General features: G+C 40.7%; 1 protein-coding gene and 1 long non-coding RNA gene across 5 annotated transcripts in view; one reads left to right on the top strand and one right to left on the bottom strand.

Moving 5' to 3' along the window:
* The first annotated feature begins 5,441 nt into the window (after positions 1-5,441).
* Positions 5,442-20,511, top strand: part of MAP3K7CL (MAP3K7 C-terminal like) — a 43,967-nt gene continuing 28,897 nt past the window's right edge. Inside the window, exons 1-2 of one of the 4 annotated variants that reach the window (XM_075197136.1) lie at positions 5,442-5,527; positions 14,927-15,035. In XM_075197136.1, coding sequence (XP_075053237.1) covers positions 14,966-15,035 — 70 coding nt within the window. In that variant the 5' untranslated portion in view covers positions 5,442-5,527; positions 14,927-14,965. Of the gene's footprint in view, positions 5,528-9,330; positions 9,680-12,610; positions 12,685-14,539; positions 14,560-14,926; positions 15,036-20,511 lie in introns of those variants that run through there. The other 3 variants (XM_075197135.1, XM_075197137.1, XM_075197139.1) reach the window with 3 other exon arrangements.
* The window catches only part of LOC142139493 (uncharacterized), a 23,016-nt gene continuing 22,740 nt past the window's right edge, over positions 20,236-20,511 (bottom strand). Inside the window, exon 4 of the long non-coding RNA XR_012688218.1 lies at positions 20,236-20,511. This exon is cut by the window's right edge and continues 430 nt beyond it. This is a non-coding gene — a long non-coding RNA (uncharacterized LOC142139493).

Here is a 20,511-nt window from a genome sequence, read left to right on the forward strand (position 1 = left end):
TGGTAATAATAATAATAATAATAAATGATTCAGTATTATTATGAGAGTACCATAATAATTTCTTAGAGGCAACTGCCTCAGTCTGCATTATTATAGGACCACCTGTGTTTGAGGCCTAGTTACATTGACTAGAGCTTACCAGAATGACTCAACTAATTAAATGAGTCTAAGGCAGTCACAAGTTAATTATAACTATAAAAATAAGAAAATGTTAGAATAAAACAGTGTGCCCTTAATGTAAATCGCCAAAATCTGTGCTTTGAAGTGGGCAGCATGTTATATAGGTCACTTCATCAAAGAAGGATTATTAAGATTACAGAAAGCACTTAATAATCATTCAGTGTAAAGATATATTTAGCCTAGTTCTGCAGATTGACAGGTCTAAATAAAGCTCAAGTGCAAAGATTTAAGGAATTTGTGTTTTTTTTTTAATTAAAATATATGGTGTAATTTACAACTTTGTGAATTCAGGATAATTGTACTTGTAGAATGTAGTTGTTTTCCTGCCCGAGACGGTTTTACTGAAATTGAATCCTTCTTGACCTGCACATGAAACAGCATAATAATAATATACTGTATGTTTAGTCTACACTAAAATAGTGTCACATTCACAATTGGAGTTCCAGCTTTGATCAATTTAGCTACGGTCTGCTGTAGTGAGCGGGTGACTCATTTTTAATTGGGATTTATTGGAGAGAGGATTCTATTTGGGTTACTATGGATCAAGAAAAAAGAAGAGAATATATATGTTTTATGTAATGAAGCGGTAGGGAGTCTTTTATTCAATTAAAGTTTATTTTACAAGGTGCATGATATAATGGATAAGGGTCTTTGGGACCACTGGAGTGGCAAATTATCTACTCAAGGGGTCCCAATCTTGTTCGCTATCCCTGTCTCAACCCATGATCCAAGACGGGTAGTCTCCGCTGAGGCGGATGGCATCCTGATTTTTTTTATACTATCGCAGGGGACCCCATGCTCATGACCTTTCTGTCATAGTGTAAAACAGCCCAGATTATCCAGCACAAGAGTTGATTGGAAACTACTTTGTCTCATTAAAATTAGGGGGCAAGAACGGATCCGACAAAGAATGCCCATGAAAATGTGATTTATCCACTGCTTTATCTTATTACAATATTCTCGCTTCACAAAATGAAATCCATCCTTGTAGGAGAATTGCCTGCTCTCTCAAAAGCCAATGTCCTCCCACTGGTAGGCAGGTAAGTGCCTTTGTAGAAGTAGTGCCTACTCTCTAAAGAGCCAATGTCCTCCCACTGGTAGGCAGGTAAGTGCCCTTGTAGGAGAAGTACCTGCTCTCTAAAGAGCCAATGTCCTCCCACTGGTAGGCAGGTAAGTGCCCTTGTAGGAGTAGTGCCTGCTCTCTAAAGAGCCAATGTCCCCCCACTGGTAGGCAGGTAAGTGCCCTTGTAGGAGTAGTGCCTGCTCTCTAAAGAGCCAATGTCCTCCCACTGGTAGGCAGGTAAGTGCCCTTGTAGGAGTAGTGCCTGCTCTCGCAAGAGCCAATGTCCTCCCACTGGTAGGCAGGTAAGTGCCCTTGTAGGAGTAGTGCCTGCTCTCTAAAGAGCCAATGTCCTCCCACTGGTAGGCAGGTAAGTGCCCTTGTAGGAGAAGTACCTGCTCTCTAAAGAGCCAATGTCCTCCCACTGGTAGGCAGGTAAGTGCCCTTGTAGGAGTAGTGCCTGCTCTCGCAAGAGCCAATGTCCTCCCACTGGTAGGCAGGTAAGTGCCCTTGTAGGAGAAGTACCTGCTCTCGCAAGAGCCAATGTCCTCCCACTGGTAGGCAGGTAAGTGCCCTTGTAGAAGTAGTGCCTGCTCTCTAAAGAGCCCATCTCCACCCACTTTTAGGCAGGTAAGTGCCCTTTTAGGAGAAGTGTCTGATCTCGCAAGAGCCCATCTCCACCCACTTTTAGGCAGGTAAGTGCACTTGTAGGAGAACTACCTGCTCTCTCAAGAGCTTGGGGGTCCTGACCCAAATTCAGCAGTATTCACAACATGGTGTATTCCAAAACAAGGGGTGAATAATTGTTGGTATTCTACAACTAAAAAAAAAAGTTTATATTTGTCTATTGAAATACAAATAGATTTGGGCAGCAATATTTGTAGTGTGAATGAATAGTCATGAAATTAAGCCCATTAATTCATTAGTATCCGCTGAGATTACTGAGATAACTCTCATAAAAACAGATTATTAAACGTATTGCTCTTATAGGGATATTTTACTGAAATATATTTCAGGCTTGAAAACAATGCATTTTCCTAGATCTCATTATGCAATGGAAGAACATTAGCATGCCTGAGAGATGCTTATTGAAAATATATTGCTTAGAAATGTCACAGAAGATTTATGCCATATATTATGATACTATAGCCACTGAGTGGCACTGTTACAACTGTCTCTAGATGCGTTCTAAGTAGGACACAGTTTCCCCTTTAAAGCACTATTGACATTAAACATATTAGGTTTCAGAGTTTAAAGTTTATACTTAGGGTCTGATTCATCCTCAGACATAACCTGTGCGCCACTCGAGTTTATAAAACAAGCACGGAACAAGAACGGAGTGTAGTTCTGACCGTATTCAAATACAAGCTCAATATACATTTCCATTTGAATCTGGGTGTAAGTACACTCTGCCTAAACGTTACTTGCCGTATGTAGACAGACCTGTATGTATGCAGGATACGCACCTGCGCATGTTCATCATCATCATCCCCATTTATTTATATAGCGCCAATAATTCTGCAGCACTGTACAGAGAACTCACTCACATCAGTCCCTGCCCCATTGGGGCTTACAGTCTAAATTCACTAAAAAACACCCACACAGTCTAAAGGTCAAATTTGTTAGCAGTCAATTAACCTACTAGTATGTTTTTGGAGTGTGGGAGGGTACTGGAGCACCCGGAGGAAACCCACGCAAACACGGGGAAAACATACAAACTCCACACAGATAAGGCCATGGTCGGGAAATGAACTCATGACCCCAGTGCTGTAAGGCAGAAGTGCTAACCACTTAGCCACCGTGCTGCCCATATTCAATATAAAGTCCCATCAGACAGCACGCAAAAAAAATCATAAAATAAATTAACAACTCTTACTACTGTAATAATTAATAAAAATATTTCTAAATAAATTTTGTTTTACATTTTTTTAACAGTAAATACATAAATCAGGATGTTCTTAATACGTACTGTATATACACAATGCCTTTTTATAGTCTATCTTGCATATACATGTTCTGTGCTAGCTAGTGGCACACATAGGTGTCGTTTTTAATACAAAGACGATGCTGTGTTAGTCATCACTATCAGTCGGCACTTACACCTGTTCTGGAGCTGGTGCCAATGGTACGGTTTAAAAAACACCCACTTTCGAGAAACCCATGATTTAAATCGGTCGCTTCTGTGTTGGCATATTCTCGGCACGCCATTTCTGTACATTGCCTATATTCATCCGCCCCTTCTCTCCCTTGCTGTGTCGATTGGCGTAAGGTCAATTTCTGAGCACGCACAGAGCTATTTCACCAAACATACGGCACACAAAGGACTTACATCTTCAGATTAATCAGACCCTTGATGCATTTACTGACAGTGACTGGATAAGCAAATAAACTGCACAGCTTTCTTTGCATGGCACTATCAGGTCAATCCATGAAAGGGCCCTATTACCAGCGAAAGTGTGAGTTTCCACTGGCGATATCGCTCGTGATTGCATTGCCAAGTTATCAAATGGGCTACCGCCGGCAGTGTCATCTGGGCAATGCGAGCCTCACCGGCTTTTGTTGGAAGCTTCCCATGCCAATGCATGGAAAGCCTATATGATATGATATCACATACATATACATGTTCTGTTAACACCATCTCAGGCAGGGGCGCACGCAGGGGGGGTTTCTGGTTCTCCAGAAACCCCTCCGCTCCGCGAAGAAAAGTGTCCCTACATAGCGGCACTGTACAATACAGCAGCTGCTGTTCAGTGCAGTGCTGCCGAAATGGAGCTGCAGCTCTCTCTATGGTTTTTTGGGGGGGGGGGAAACCCCCCCTTAAAAATCCTGCGTGCGCCCCTGTCAGGATCACATTATTATAACAAAAGCAATGGAAAAATGTGTTTGTTTTTTTTTTGTTTGTTATTTAGAATACAGCATTTTTAATGCAGTAATGTTTACTAAATATCAATTTAGTTATTACAATAATTTAAATAATGTTTAGAAATGCAGCAAAAAAACCAACAATGTATAAAAGTTATTTGTCATGTTGGTTTTTTGGGGTAGGTTTGGGTGTATGTGTTTTAAGTATTGATATATTTTTTAATCAACAAATAAAGTTTGCTAAGATACTCCACCATCCATGAGATCCCTTATAATTATATAAAAATGACAGCAGCTACACTTTTTTCCGTTGCACATCTGCAACTGATCTGGGCCTCCATTAAAAAAAAAAAAAAAAAAAAAAAACAATTTCAGTGAGTGGTACAGTGAAAATGACCCTGTTTGTGATATGTGCAAGCTTTGGGATTGCTGATCGCCAACGAATGCCCACAGCCTTATTAGTCAATTTAATTAAAGGCTATTTCTGCCACACAGAGGCAAGCACAAGGGGCCTGATTCATTAAGGATCTTAAATGAAGAGGTATCTTATTTCAGTCTCCTGGACAAAACCATGGTACAATGCAAGAGGGTGCAAACTAGTTTTCTGTTTTGCACATAAGTTAAATACTGACTGTTTTTTCATGAAGCACACAAATATCAACTTTAAATTTCAGTGTACAAATAAGCTATCAAGTATTTCTGTGCTACACAAAAAAACAGTCAGTATTTAACTTATCTACTAAACAGAAAACTAGTTTGCACCCCTTGCATTGTAACATGGTTTTGTCCAGGAGACTGAAATAAGATACCTCTTCATTTAAGATCCTTAGTATATCAGGCCCAAGGTTTCTTGAGGGGGGCTTACTAACGCTTGATTTTGGAATAAAGCAAAAAAAAACCTAGCTGCAATAAGCCTGCAACAGGTACTTTTTCTGGACACATTGTGGCAATGGTTGCAAACTGATTTTTACCTTAGCAACAACCAGTGTATAAATGTTGATAATGACCAAATGTATTGTAATATTTTGTAATGAATTGTGATTTAAATAACAGTAAAAAAATAGAAATGGCTGATAATTTGTGATGTATTTTGTACAGTACTATTATTTCACTTAGACCTACCTGCTAATGGTAGTGCAGACAGGAGCAGATTCCAAGTGGAAATAGTACAGGATTAGGGCTATGATGGGAGTTCCCTCCTGTGTGTCAGCTGACTACCAGGCCTCTACTCTCCCCCATGTTCAGGACTGTGGAGGAGCTGAGCAGCTGCTAAGTCTTTCCAGCTGTCACCTGACTACTTTTCATCCAATCAGGACCAGAGCTGTCATGTGAGCCTGCCCCTGCTGCATTGTGGAAGTTGTAGTTTGTTGTGTCCCTGCCTAATAAACAGCTTATGCATCATCTGCACCAGCAGACAGGAGCCAGGTGAGACCAGGGCAAAGCATAGTGCATTATCTCATTATGTACCCGCAGATCATATCATTTGAGCTTGGGGAGGCAAGTGGGATAGAGTGGAAGGGAAAGGGAAGGGGGGTGGTGGTTGCTGGGCAACCTGCAAAAGGATAAGAATTATAGAAATCCATCTAAACATTATTTAAATATTTAACTCCCTTACCCCCACATGGAATAACCATTGTGTACCTGTGTCCTTTGTCCAATATTCTACACTGCCTGGTGAATTTTGAATCCATCCACTTTTCATGGCTAATGTATGTATATAACCCCTGCTTGTTAATGAGGGCAGTGGTAGAGGGTATTAAGCTTACCATCTGTGTTCTCCACAGCACCTATTTCCTGGGTGCTCCACCCGGCTGTTCTTACTTGCCACCTGGTTCTTGGACCCCAACAGAGTCCTATTATAATAGAATAAACCATTGTTTCTCCTATTAGAACAGGCACTATGTGAGCACTACAGCCAGCAGTGTGTGTTACACCACTGACCACCAGTCTGACCAGCCCTGGCAGGTGTGGGCAATAACCGCTAACAATTTTCATTATTATTGCAAAGTATTACAACAGCCCCCACCCGGCTGCTTCTTAATGCCACCCGGCTGGCAACATTTTCTGGGGAGAACACTGCTTGTATTACCCCTAAATCATACGGCTGTATCTCAGTCTCTTCCACTTGTAGCTCAGACTCTCCCACCTCCCACCTGTAGCTCATTCTCTCCCACCTGTAGCTTGGTCTCTCCTACCCATAGCTCAGTCTCTCCTACCTGTAGCTCAGTTTTTCCCACATGTAGCTCACACTCTCCCAGCTGTACCTCAGTCTCTTCCACCCGTAGCTCAGTCTCTTCCACCCATAGGTCAGACTCTCCCACCCGTAGCTCGGTTTCTCCCACCCGTAAGTCAGACTCTTCCACCCGTAGCTCGGTGTCTCCCACCTGTAGCTTGGTGTCTCCCACCCGTAGGTCAGACTCTCCCACCCGTAGCTCGGTGTCTCCCACCCGTAGCTCAGTCTCTCCCAGCTGTAGCTCAGACTCTCCCACCCGTAGCTCAGTCTCTTCCACCCATTGCTGGGTCTCTCCCACCTGTAGCTCAGTCTCTCCCACCTGTAGCTCTCACTCACCCAGCTGTTGCTCGGTCTCTCCTACCTGTAGCTCACACTCTCCCACTTGTAGCTCACACTCTCCCACCCGTAACTTGGTCTGTCCCAGCTATAGCTCAGACTCTCCCACCCGTAGCTCGGTGTCTCCCACATGTAGCTCAGTCTCTCCCACCTGTAGCTCTCCTACCTGTAGTTCCCACTCTCCCACTCGTAGCTCACACTCTCCCATGTGTACCTCAGTCTCTCCCAGCTGTACCTCAGTCTCTCCCAGCTGTATCCCAGTCTCTCCCACCTGTAGCTCAGTCTCTCCCACCTGTAGCTCAGACTCTCCCACCTGTAGCTCAGTCTCTCCCACCTGTAGCTCAGTCTCTCCCACCTGTAGCTCAGTCTCTCCCACCTGTACCTCAGTCTCTCCCACCTGTACCTCAGTCTCTCCCACCTGTAGCTCAGACTCTCCCACCTGTAGCTCAGTCTCTCCCACCTGTAGCTCACACCAGCTGTAGCTCAGTCTCTCCCACCTGTAGCTCAGTCTCTCCCACCTGTAGCTCAGACTCTCCCACCTGTAGCTCACACCAGCTGTATCTCAGTCTCTCCCACCTGTAGCTCAGACTCTCCCACCTGTAGCTCAGTCTCTCCCACCTGTAGCTCACACCAGCTGTAGCTCAGTCTCTCCCACCTGTAGCTCAGTCTCTCCCACCTGTAGCTCAGTCTCTCCCACCTGTAGCTCAGTCTCTCCCACCTGTAGCTCACACCAGCTGTATCTCAGTCTCTCCCACCTGTAGCTCAGACTCTCCCACCTGTAGCTCAGTCTCTCCCACCTGTAGCTCACACCAGCTGTAGCTCAGTCTCTCCCACCTGTAGCTCAGTCTCTCCCACCTGTAGCTCAGTCTCTCCCACCTGTAGCTCAGTCTCTCCCACCTGTAACTCAGTCTCTCCCACCTCAGGAGCCTGTGTGTTAAAGTCAGCAAACAGGTGACCCTGCACATGCAGGTTTGGTAACTGTAAAATAGGTGTAATGCTGGTGCAGTAGGAATGGTAATACACAGTTATCTCTGATGAAATTATAGGCCCAGGTTATCTTATAATTGGATAAATAAATTATAAATATTTATTTCTGCAGTCTCTAATTTGCCTTCTCTTGTCTTTACTTATCGTAGGCACTCTGGATCCAGTGTACAGTCATTTAGGTCTGAAGGCTGTGGTCAAGAAGACTGGTCACTGGGTTCAGAGCTCCTGCTTATATACAGTTAGTGAATACAGTAAAACAATGAAGATGATGTGGCTTGCTTCTATTGGTCCAGGCTTCAGGATGGTCCAGGGTACTGTAGGTCATAGTCCAGTTCAAATCAAAATATCCAAAGGTGGGGGTCAACTCTCCAGGGGATGTGCTGCGATTTTCCCGCCAAAAATCCAGTTTCAACTAGTCTATTTGCATTTTACAGTCAGTATCTCTTTAAACATTTATTCCCTAGCATCACTAACTAGAGTATGCAATGTGAGATCTCTTCGGCGAATGAACCGGACAACTGCTGATGAATAGGAGATTAAAATTATACTAAACATGACACAGTTCCTGCAACCTGAACCTTTGATTTCACTAACATGTATATAACTTATAATACAAACATAAATACTGCTATATTTCAACATAAATAACTATGTGTTGCCACTACAATTAATGTGTACTAATTACAAATATGTGTGTTCGTGTTAATGTGAGTAAAAGTGTAAAACTTGTTATTGCCACATGTTGCGCTGGATACGCCCTTCCACGCCGTAGCGTGCTCTACGCATAATTTCAGACAAAGACAACCAAATCTGCTCGATATTAATTGAAATGACTTTATCCAATTTGCTGACTTCAACAGAACCCACACTGAAACATAGCGTTGTAAGTCATAATGATCGCTAGGCACATTGATGAAGCCTTCCTGAGCTCGAGTCCAACTTTGTTAACAGTTCCCGCAAAACCCCTCAGGGCATCACACTGACGTTCCCATGCCATCGTTTTCATTGCATATGGATTACTTTGAATGTAGAACTTTGGGCAGCTGACTGTTGAGTGAGTATATATCAGGAACTGCAATTATCCCAGATATGGGAAACCTGTGTTTCTGCTGTGAGAGAAATGGATTATCATATATTAAAAAAGGTTTAGGTGAAGTACATACCAGTCATGTCTGGTGACATCATCCAGTGTTTTTGTGCTTACCACAATAATGTAATTAGTCATTCTGAACAAACCAGGCCCTGTATTAGGTACGAATGAGTACAAACACGCAATCACAGTGTTCTAAAATACTTATGCTTGTGTTTCACTTACTAAATGGCTCTAGTTTCATTTCTTAGAATGACAAGGACGTTTGCCTCTAATAAACCTCACTTGTCTCATCCCGCCTTGCAATCATTGTATATATCTATACGGCAAAGATGAAGTAGGGGAGGTGGGGATGGTTCTAATAACTAACTTTGTTGGCACTTGGTCGTTCTTTATGTCATCTCTCAATGATTGGAGCCCCAGACAGTTCTGCTGAGTGCAGTCACTCTATCTTTGCCAGCTAGCTGGAATAGACACAGGCACAGATTGGATCATGCTGAAAACATTCTTGCCCAGTGAAGTAAGACTGTTTGTATTTTAAGTTCGCCAGGACTAATGAATTAAAAGCCTTGAACTCCTGTGGTTTGTCACTTTTTTTTTTTTTTTAAAGACTGTGACAGGCGGATTATTCTTCCCCCCCCCTGAAACATGACAACATACTAAACCACAGGAAGGAAAGTAGGATAAGGGGAGAGAAGCAGGAAAAGACAGTGGTTTTTTTTTTTGTATTTTATTTTTAAAAGCCATTTAGCCTTGCAGGTAGTCTAATGCTGCACTGACAGCTGTTCCAGCCTTTCATTCGCTGTCAGTGTTGCTATGCAGCAGGTGCAGACTTTGCTGGTATTGACTCTTTTTTCCATAAAGACCAGGAACAGCCAAGGAAGTGGCTGACCCAGGATTATTCAAGTGCAGACACACTCGGCTGAGTGAGGTAAGGCAGCAGGTGTGGACGGAAACTGGACTAGAGAGAGATGAGGCTGTAACATCACTTAATCTGTTTAGTGATACAGATTTTGCAAACAAGCAGCTGGCAGCATTGCTGAATGCTAAGACCTTCCCGAGCCACTTTATCAAGCTCCCGGCTCTTCAACCCTATATGATTACTATGGCATGCCTGGAAAGCATGAAAACAAAGGCAGGATGAGGCATTTGTAAGAAAATCCAGCTTAAGATCTGCGTTTTGTTTAACTGCCTTCCAATACATACAAATAAGGCTTCACTAGATACCTAATTTCATTTGATAGAAGATGTTCAGTGCATTAAGGAGCGGGTGTAATTAAACACACAGGCTGTGCGTTTACAAGCTTGACAGCAAATAAATTGGGTAATATTTCTTCTGCATTCAAAGTTAGAATAATTGTGGAACCCTTTGCAAATGTTTCATGAACCCTCTTGTTACTGTTTAAAATAAAGAAGTAAATAAGTGTCTAGAAAATAAGGAGTTGCTTATTTTTTATTTTATGTTTTTTAAATACTTAAAAGTAAATTGTATTAGCTGCCGCGTTGGTGGACAAAATAGTAGTATAAATTGTAACGCGACCGCAGACTTTTTAATATTAGGGATAGATTTACAGGAAAAGATTTTGTTGCATCTGCAACATATCATTTGTCTGCGAGGCATAATTTAAAAAATAATTCAGCAAGTATGAGTGAACAGAGGTGTGTACATCTAGTTACATAATAAGTACACCAGTGACGTTACTTCCACTGACAGTGATGACATCAGATAGCCATAGAGCTTAGATGGCTCAGACTATACAATGGTTGTGTAACGGAAGAAGTATTTGACAGTTCCATGGATGGCCCATTGCTTTACGTGTATCAATGAAAAATAGTCTGGAGATGGTAATGAAAAATCTTTTGTAGAAATTCGTGGAAGCTCTTGTGGTTACATACAGAGCAATCACAATTTCTCCACAATTGCCACGATACATAGGTTAGGGTCAGTCACAAGCTAAGCTGTCCTTTCGGGATTTCAGTCCAGTGTTAGGGTTTTGGATATCTTAATAACGTTGCATGTTAAAGTGACACAGTCTTAAATTAAAGTGTAATGCTTAACTATAATAATGTCAGTTAGACCATTTGGATGGTAACATGAAAGAGGGGCCCTAAATAAGTGACTAGACTCTGCAATGCTCAGAAGTACAAATAAGTTGCATGCTTCACTGTATCTGGTCCCCACTGTTAAATTTTCACCTGTTGAAGGTGACAAGTCACCCTAGACCATTGTGCAAGTAGATTATTCATGATGGAAAGTTCATTGGTGACCGTAGGGTTTCTTAAGTTCCTCAAGTACTCCTAACATGTCATAGGTTCAAGATTGCCTTACGCTGGCGAGTTAATCTATTTGACTGGATAATTTCAATGAGTGAAAACCTTAATTAATGGCTGCTCCCGGTAGCTGGGGACTTCAGTTTGGAAGCCCTTCTATAGTTGTTAATCTGTGATAAACTGCTATTAACTGGAGAACATTTTCCGAGACAAATACGCAGCCTTGTTTTTCTGCCGTGTCTCTTGCTCCAGCTACAGGGCTAGTCTAAGTTCTGATCAGTAGTGATGACAGTCGTATGCATGCTATAACATGTGTTTGCAAAGAGGAGCAACTGTAAAACTTTATTTTATGTTCAGTAGACATTAAGAATATCATAATAAATGTATTTCATGGGAAAAATAAAAGATTTTTTTTACTGTTTTATCATTAATGCCTATTATTTACCAGTAGCATTCATTATTTTGTTTTTTTTGTGTACACTCTTTTGCGAATTTACAATCCACATGTATTGGAAGTATCTTGCAGTGTCTTGTGTAGCAGAGCAGACCTACACCCAAATTCATCAGCGCACGTACCTTCAGATCTGTCCCGTTGAATTCGGGAGTACGCAGAGCCGATTTACGTGCATTTTTAAACAAGCACATGTTACACTCAAAATGCATGAATCAGGCCCAGTATGTGTAATTATAAAGAAGTCTACAGACATCATTACCTTTACATGTATCTGCAGAAAAAGAAACATTATTATTAAACAAATATAATCATCAACATTGCAGACTAATTTTTAGTATAATTCTTGTTGATCTCTATTTACCACTACATATGCCTGTGTTTAATACATTTATTCTATTGCCTTTAGATGGTAAGCTGTAGGAAAGAGGTTGCTCACCTCTCTTTACCTTTATTTTGTATCCTCCCTTTGCATTATATGGGCCTGATTCATTAAGGAAAGTAATACAAAAAAATTAGTACTTTTTCTCCTGGATAAAACCATGTTACAATGCAGGGGTGCAAATGAGTTTATTATTTTGCTCATAAGTTAAATACCGGATGTTTTTTCATCTAGCACACAAATACTTGATAGCTTTATTTTTACACTGAAATTTAAAGTTGATCTAGGACATGCTCTACCCCAACTATACATCTGTCCCCACATTTTAAGTTTACCTCCCCCTTCAATGCAACATGGTTTTGCCAAGGTTCAAAGTTACTTAATTTTTTTTACTTTACTTTCCTTAATGAAGCAGACCCATTGGGCATACTCATGTCCGTATTCCACTACAAGTGGATCTAAAGAAACGTTTCTTGTCGAATACAGGTCTAGGTACGTTCTGCTTTGACAGACAGAATACACTATATGAGACGTCCAATACATATGTGGAATATAAGATCCCTGCAGAACGCACAGAAAAAAAATATCCACTGTCACCTGTTTTTAATACAGTCATTAATGGTAAGACATTTTTAAAAATATGGCTTTTTTTCTTCATTTTTTGTTCCCATGCAATAATACCTTTATCATAATGTTAGTAATGTGTACTGTACTGTACCATTTTTACAGTTGCTCTTGTTTGCATACATATGTTCTAGCACACATACGTGAGCGTCATTGCTGTCACTCGGAACTTACACCTATGTGCATACGTCCAGTCCCTTCCCCCCAGGTAAGTTGTCCTTTGCGCTCGAAAATTAATTGGATGTTCTTACATTCACTGGCGTATAGTTTGGTTCTGGGCATGAGCAGAGCAATGTTAAGCAAAATATGCCACGTATCGGCATTTACGTTCCTTGATGAATCAGGCCCTATAGGTCAGTGATGGCTAACCTGTGACACTCCAGATGTTGTGAAACTACAAGCCACAGCATGCTTTGCCAGTAGATAACTAGCTGACAGCTGGCAAAGCATGCTGGGGCTTGTAGTTTCACAACACCTGGAGTATCACAGGTTAGACATCACTGCTATAGGTTCAGTTGTATTGCCTTATTGCAGGCCCAGTCTTCCTGTGGCTTTCTAGGTGTTAGGAAACTACAAGCTCCAGCATGCTTTGCCAGTACATAGCCAGCCGATAGTTGGCAAGGTATTTTGGGACTTGTAGTTTTCCAACACAAGGAGAGCCACAGGTGGGCCAGGCCTACCTCATTGTAAAGCACTGCGGAATATGTTGGTTTGTTGACACTATATAAATTATACCAATAATATTTGCTTACGATAACTTTTCACTATGTCACAGTAGCAAATATTGTCTTCCAGCAAGATCAATAATTCATGTTTTTCAAATAGACAAATAAGATACAAGTGTAAATGTCAATACTTCTAACAATAAGAACAAAAAAAGTACTTGTCGTACATCTTAATATAAAAAGAGATACCTCGCTTTAACCTATACATGTTTAACATGAACTAATTATAACATAGATTAATTATCACTCTATATTTTATAAATTGTTTTGCACCATTAATATGAAATAAATGCTGATATTTACTAAAACAGATGCATAGTTATATATATTGATTGTATTGTTATGAAGCCCCTGGAGTTTATAGTGCTGGCCTTCAATACTTAAAAAGATCTCATACTATTGCTTTAAAAAAACAAACCAGTTCCTATGGGATTTGTTACTTTTTCATACAGAGGTATTTAAACGAAACAACTTTCCAGTTTAACGTCAATATGTAAAACACACAGGGCCTGATTCACCTTTGGACGTAAGTCCCGTTACGCGCTGTATCTTGCGTGAAATTGTTCTGCACATGCACTGAAAGGGACTATACACCAGTAAATGCAATCATCATCACCATTTATTTATATAGCGCCACTGATTCCGCACCGCTGTACAGAGAGAACTCACTCACATCAGTCCCTGCCCCATTGGAGCTTACAGTCTAAATTCCCTAACATACACACACAGACAGACAGTGAGAGAGAGACTAGGGTCAATTTTGATAGCAGCCATTTAGCCTACTAGTATGTTTTTTGGCGTGTGGGAGGAAACCGGAGCACCCGGAGGAAACCCACGCAAACACGGGGAGAACATACAAACTCCACACAGATAAGGCCATGGACGGGAATTGAACTCATGACCCCAGTGCTGTGAAACAGAAGTGTTAACCACTGAGCCACCGTGCTGCCCAATCTTCCTGTGTTTGCGTGGGTCTCGTCCTGGTGCTCCAGTTTCCTCCCACACTCCAAAAACATACTGATAGGTTAATTGGCTGCTATCAAAATTTGACCCTAGTCTCTCTCTTTGTGTGCTTGTGTGTGTATGTTAGGGAATTTAGACTGTAAGCCCCAATGGGGCAGGGACTGATGTGAATGAATTCTCTGTACAGCGCTGCGGAATTAGTGGCGCTATATAAATAACATGATGATGATGATGATGAATTGATGTTCAAGTGCTAATTTCCCTTCCGACTGTCTACGGCTTAGAGGGTGGAACGGGGGTGGGAATGGGCGGACGCACGTAGGCTATATATAGTAAGGGAGTGCCAAGGTCGGTGCACGAACATTCATCCGATACAAACTCTGGGCTTCTCTCAGGTACGTGTATTTTAGCCGAATCATGTGCACCAGATACAGAGCAGGTGTAAGTGACGACTGATACTGACGACTGACTCTCATGCATGCCACAACATGTGTTTGCAAGTAACAGAAACTATAATAATGCCTTGTATGTACAGTACACAGTAAGAACAGTGATAAATCAGGCCCACAATGCCTAGATCACCTGTCCCTAACATAATTGTTATCTTGGTTTGAGAATACTGCAGGATTATTATGTGACTCTTGTATAAAATGATTTTCTTGTGCTCTTTCTCGCCTTCATCATGATTTCCCATTGCAATGTGTCAAAATGAGTTTTTCCTTCTGCATTACTATTGTTTGTGTGTTATTATTCTCGTTTCAGTATTATTCCAGATAAGGTGGTTGAAGTCATTGTGTCCCCATGATCACCACAGCAAGGATTCCTGCTGATAAACCTGTTCGAATTTCCTTCAGTCTTAATGACTCTGCAGGTACTGATCCATCTTCTTCTGTGTCCGTGAATAGGGAACAGACTACACATCCTGTGGCTGATCAAATCTGATTGTTATCAGTAATTGTCACATAGGTTTCGCTATAATGAATACTGTATGAAATATCCATGAGCTTAGACACTATTCAGTTAGGCTACTTATAAGGGATTTACTCTTATCATACCTGGAAGGGGGAATGCACAGAATGGGCTGAGTTTACAGTTAGGAGCCAAGCGGGGAAAAAAGGAGCAAATTTGCACTTCAGCAAAATCATGTTGCATTGCAGAGGGGCCAAATTTGAAACGTGTGGACAGATTTAGAGTTGGGAAGGGTCTTGTCCTAGCTTAGAACTCTAAATTGCAGTGTAAAAATAAAGCTGTCCGGTATTTGGGTGCTTCGTGTTAAAGCAGACAGTATTTTCCCAGCATGCATGTACAATAAATGTCTTTGCACCACTTGCACTGCAACATGGTTTGTCCAGGAGCAACTTTGCTACACTTTTGGCTTTTGCTCTTAACCCTAAAGCCCAAAATCTGCTGGACTTTAAACCTTAAAGAATTAAAGTTAAAACAAATCAATGTATATTACAAGAGAAGGTTTACAAGCATGTGTTCACGCCTTGGTCATGGATCCCATAAAAAGTGACTCACCTGCACCCTACTGTTGACCAACTCTATATGATTAAAGGTGGTAGTCATCAGTGCTCTCTTTTACTGGTCAGCAAATCACAAGTGTTTTCCAATACTAGTCGCTACAAGGGTTCCAATCTTGTTCATTACACCGGTCCCCACAGCTCAGGGGTTGGGAAGTGTTCTTCAGCAAGGGCATACTGTTATTGTGCCCCAAATATAGATACCAGCTGACCCACCTGGGTCTGGTTTAAACTATGGCATCAGGGACATTTTATTTTCCGCAGTACAATGGGGGCTGTCTTTACTGCATATAGCAGTTTTGTGTGCATTGTTTTATTGCATTACTCAGAATGTGCAAGCGCAATACCAGTCCCATTAAAACGAGGCCAGATCCCCACCAGGTCTCGGCAGGAGCAAAATTCAAGTTAATTCTTTTTCGGATCAGAAATGACTGCCCATGGATCAAACTCCTCCTAAGAAAGCACCCCTGTATCTTATTTCAATAATCTTGCTCCATAAACTGAAACCTTGTTTATGGATTCTCCAGAAGTTGAGCCTCACCGATGTACTTACTCCGCATCTCACCAGGAACTCAATCACTCTGTTCAACTCCTGCCCTCTCTCTGGGATCACCGTTGCTCCCCCAGAAAATGCACCCATCTTACTTGTCGTGGTGAAAATCTAGAGGCACCTGCTCAATCCGAGGTGCTCGGCGGGTTCAAAGCTGCATTTGCGCACAGTGACAGCCTCCGGTTCCAGTTCTGTGCCGGGGAACCATTTCATTTGATGTCATTAGAACTTCCTCCTGGATACAGCTATATCAGATCAAAGGAGATCTGGTCCAGCTCTCTCCTAGAACTATTACTAGAACACAAATGACTCACTACCAGCTAGCATTAGGTCACTATCACAATTATTACAGAAGAGGTAGAGGGGGTTATGGTTCAGGCTTCCCTGCCCTTCCAAAAAAAAAATAGTTTTGTCTGCCCGCTCCTGGCCCTAACCTTGCTTACACCCACCCTAGGACTAGGCAATACAACTTCAAAAGAGAACAATGTTTCTAAAACTAAACTGCAGAGACTGTTGTCTCTGGGCATTATAATTCCGTGACACTTTTTTTGGGGGTACATTTCTGGAAGTTTCATTATTTAGCTTATTTGCCCATATTTCCATATATAAATCGAATAAAATAAAAATAATATTTATTCCAATATGCTAACGAAAACCCTATCTGTCCAGTAAAACATATTATACAATTACAAATAGAAACGTTACTCCCAGTAAAACCGATGCATCTTCAAAACATAAACATTGGTCTGGTCATAAAGGGGCGATAACTCACCAGACATTAAATAGTTAAGGTACATAAGTATTTGTTTGAATGTGAGAGGTATCCTTATACGGAGATATGTCTTTCAAAAGACTTTAGAGGAGTAAATATAGTTGTGTAATTAAAATGCATGGGATGACTACAGAGGTAATGACCTAGGGTAAGCAGGTAGGGTCTACATGTACAAATGTCCTGTGTGTATAAATAGACACTGCTCTAATTAGCTTCAGCAGCCTAATTAGAATAAAAAGTGTACTGCAACGTCCTGCACTGGTCAACTGTGGGTTTAACTCTGAAGTCAATGGGATCAGTTTACTGAAAGACGAATGTAAATTGAGTGAAATGATAAAGTGCAAAGGAATATTGTTTCGCGTTAATGTAAATAGATTCTAGCACATAAGATTTACTCAGAAATATGATAAACATCTTTGCAATCATTACAGAGGTTCAAAGAAAGTCGATATTTTCTTAGGGGGTAGTGTTTTATTTACTGAGAAATTTTGATGTGTTTTTAAAAAACAAAAATAAACATGCAACACATGCTGTGCTGGATTCAGTATGCTCACACATTGGTGATTCGCACACATCGCACCCATGGCTGTGCCTTTTTTTTTTAACCTAGTGTTGAATGAAACAGGAATGCCCCTCAAACATGCCCTGTAACATTCCCTGTAACTCTCTATATAAAAAAAACCTCTATATTGCTCTTGCCTGACCAACTACGGCATTCTAAAATTGGATCACTTCTGTCTATTGAGTCCATGCTTTCTCTGTGCCATTCATCACCCTACTATTCAGATTCCTACCTCAGCTAGGTTCACTCATCCCTCTATCAACCACATTTATTCCTCTTCTATCCAGATTCCTATCTGTGCTGGGGTTACTCATCCCATTGTCAGCCTCATTCATCGTTCTAATATCCAGATACCTACCTCTGCTAGGTTCACTCATCCCTCTGTCAGCCCCACTCTTCGTTCTTCTATCCAGACTCCTACATCTGCTAGGTTCAGTCATCCCACTGTCAGCCTCATTCATCGTTCTAATATCCAGATACCTACTTCAGCTAGGTTCAGTCATCCCTCTGTCAGTCTCATTCATCACTCTAATATCCAGATACCTACCTCTGTTAAGTTCAGTCATCCCTCTGTCAGCCCCACTCTTCGTTCTTCTATCCAGACTCCTACATCTGCTAGGTTCAGTCATCCTTCTGTTAGTCTCATTCCTCACTCTACTATCCAGACTCCTATCTCTGCTATGTTCAGTTATCCCTCTGTCAGTATCACTCATCACTCTACTATCCAGACTCCTACCTCTGTTAGGTTCAGTCATCTCTCTGTCAGTTTCATTCATCATTCTACTATCCAGACTCCTAGCTCTGCTAGGTTCACTCATCCCTCTGTCAGCCTCACTCATCACCCTATTATCCAGATTCCTACCTTTGCTAGGTTCACTCATCCTTTTGTCAGTCTCATTCATTGTTCTACTATCCATATTCTGTATTTTGCAAGAGCCACTAATACATTTGTCGGTTACATTCATCTCTGTCCAAAAAGGGCCGGTTTTGAGAATGTGTATTTTTTTTTAACCAAAAATCACTCTGGCTTATTTTAAGATCCATGGTGGTTTCTGTTTTCCTTACTTTTTTTTCTTAAAAATTCTGTTAGTGATTTATAGTTGATAATCTTCTTGGTATCATGACTGATGTATCCCAGTGTGTTGGGCACAATTCCAGTATATTATATTCTATTGGGATTTTTTTTATGGTATATAACTCACTACAGAGCATTATTAATGGTGTATTATGTTATACTGGGCATTGGTACTGGTCTTTAAAGTGTATTAATACTGTTATAGTATATTCTAGGCAGAGTTATTTACCCTTTGATACGATAAAGTTCAGCCTTACGCATTGGATACACGTTACAGTTATATACACAAAACGGATTTATGTTGTATGTTAGGAGATAAAACATGTGTATTCATTAAAAATTGCAGCAGGGCATGTACAAACCAATAGAGTAAATTAGTTGGAAAACTTTGAAATAATGCAAATATGCCAAGAAAAATATCTATGCGTTAGATTTACTAAAGGGTAGTTTGGTCAAACCGCCGGTTTTTGCCTATTTTTCCGCCGGATTTACTAAAGCACAAACCGCCATTAAAACAGAATTGACGTTTTTCAAAACCATCACTTCACAAACCGCCATCCTTATTATAACAATGATGAACATACAAACCACCTAATTTACTAAGCTGGGGTTTTCAAAATCATCGCAAAATAGCCATCCAAACGGCCAAAATGAAAGAGGTGGTTGTGAGTGGCGAGACTGCTGTTGTTTGAGCTATTTTGCCAATCAGAACATAAGTGAAAACACCGTTGAAATTTAAATTATTTGGGCAATCATTATTTATTGATTAAGGGGCAAAATTAATTTAATATTATCTTACGAGGGAATTTTTTTTGGATATTTTTTTTTAAGGGGGCACTTTTATAGCATTATATTATGTGAGAAATGTGATTGTATAATAATATTAACTGATTGTTAATGGTGGATATAATTATTTATGTTGCACAATTTAGCATTACATAGTGCTCAAATAATATAATAATTAAATAATGTTGTCCTCTTAATATAATGACATTTTTTTTCCCCACATAAGTTAAAATTTACCGTATATACTCGAGTATAAGTCGACCCGAATATAAGCCGAGGCACCTAATTTTACCACAAAAAACCTAGGAAAACTTATTGACTCGTGTATAAGCCTAGGGTGGGAAATGCAGCAGCTACTGGTAAATTTCTTTAATTAAAAAAAAACTTGTCTTCTGATCCACCTCCACTGTGTTTGCAGGAGAGACTGACACTAACATCAAATAACACTAACACTTTTTAAGACACTGGGGTACACTATTCAGAAGAACATACAACTCCAAAACTTCAGGACAAGTCAGGCAGAGTAAACAAATACTTAGAATACCAATTTATAGGAAATAAAACTGTAACCTTCATGATCTGCACTAGTACAGAAATGTTCTAGAGCTCCATACAAGGCTGCTTATAAACAAAGGACTTCAGTACTAGCGAACAAAATGCAGATGCTGCTTAAAAATTCATACTAATGATGCTGACTGACATGAAGAAGCCATGTGGGGAAGCGTATGTGCCTTATGTCGCAGGTCCTCATGAAAACATGTTGCTATTACCAGCGGTTTAAGGTATATCATTTTGCCCCTTAATAAATAATGATTGCCCAAATAATTTAAATATCAATGGTGCTTTCTCTTTTATGTTCTGAATGGCAAAATAGTTCAAACAGCATGTATGAGCCATCAAGCTATTCAAAAGCAGATATTTAAACTGTCCTGTACTGTCTTTTGGATGGTGGTTTTGATGGCAGTATTAAACAAACTACCAGCAGTTTAGCTTTTTCAATCCGCCACCCATCGCCATTCATTTTAAATCGCAGCCTCAAACTGACCTATAGTAAATGTGGCGTTTTGGAGTACTAAACC

Source organism: Mixophyes fleayi, chromosome 2, assembly GCF_038048845.1.
Source record: "Mixophyes fleayi isolate aMixFle1 chromosome 2, aMixFle1.hap1, whole genome shotgun sequence".
NCBI classification, from domain to species: Eukaryota; Metazoa; Chordata; class Amphibia; order Anura; family Limnodynastidae; genus Mixophyes; species Mixophyes fleayi.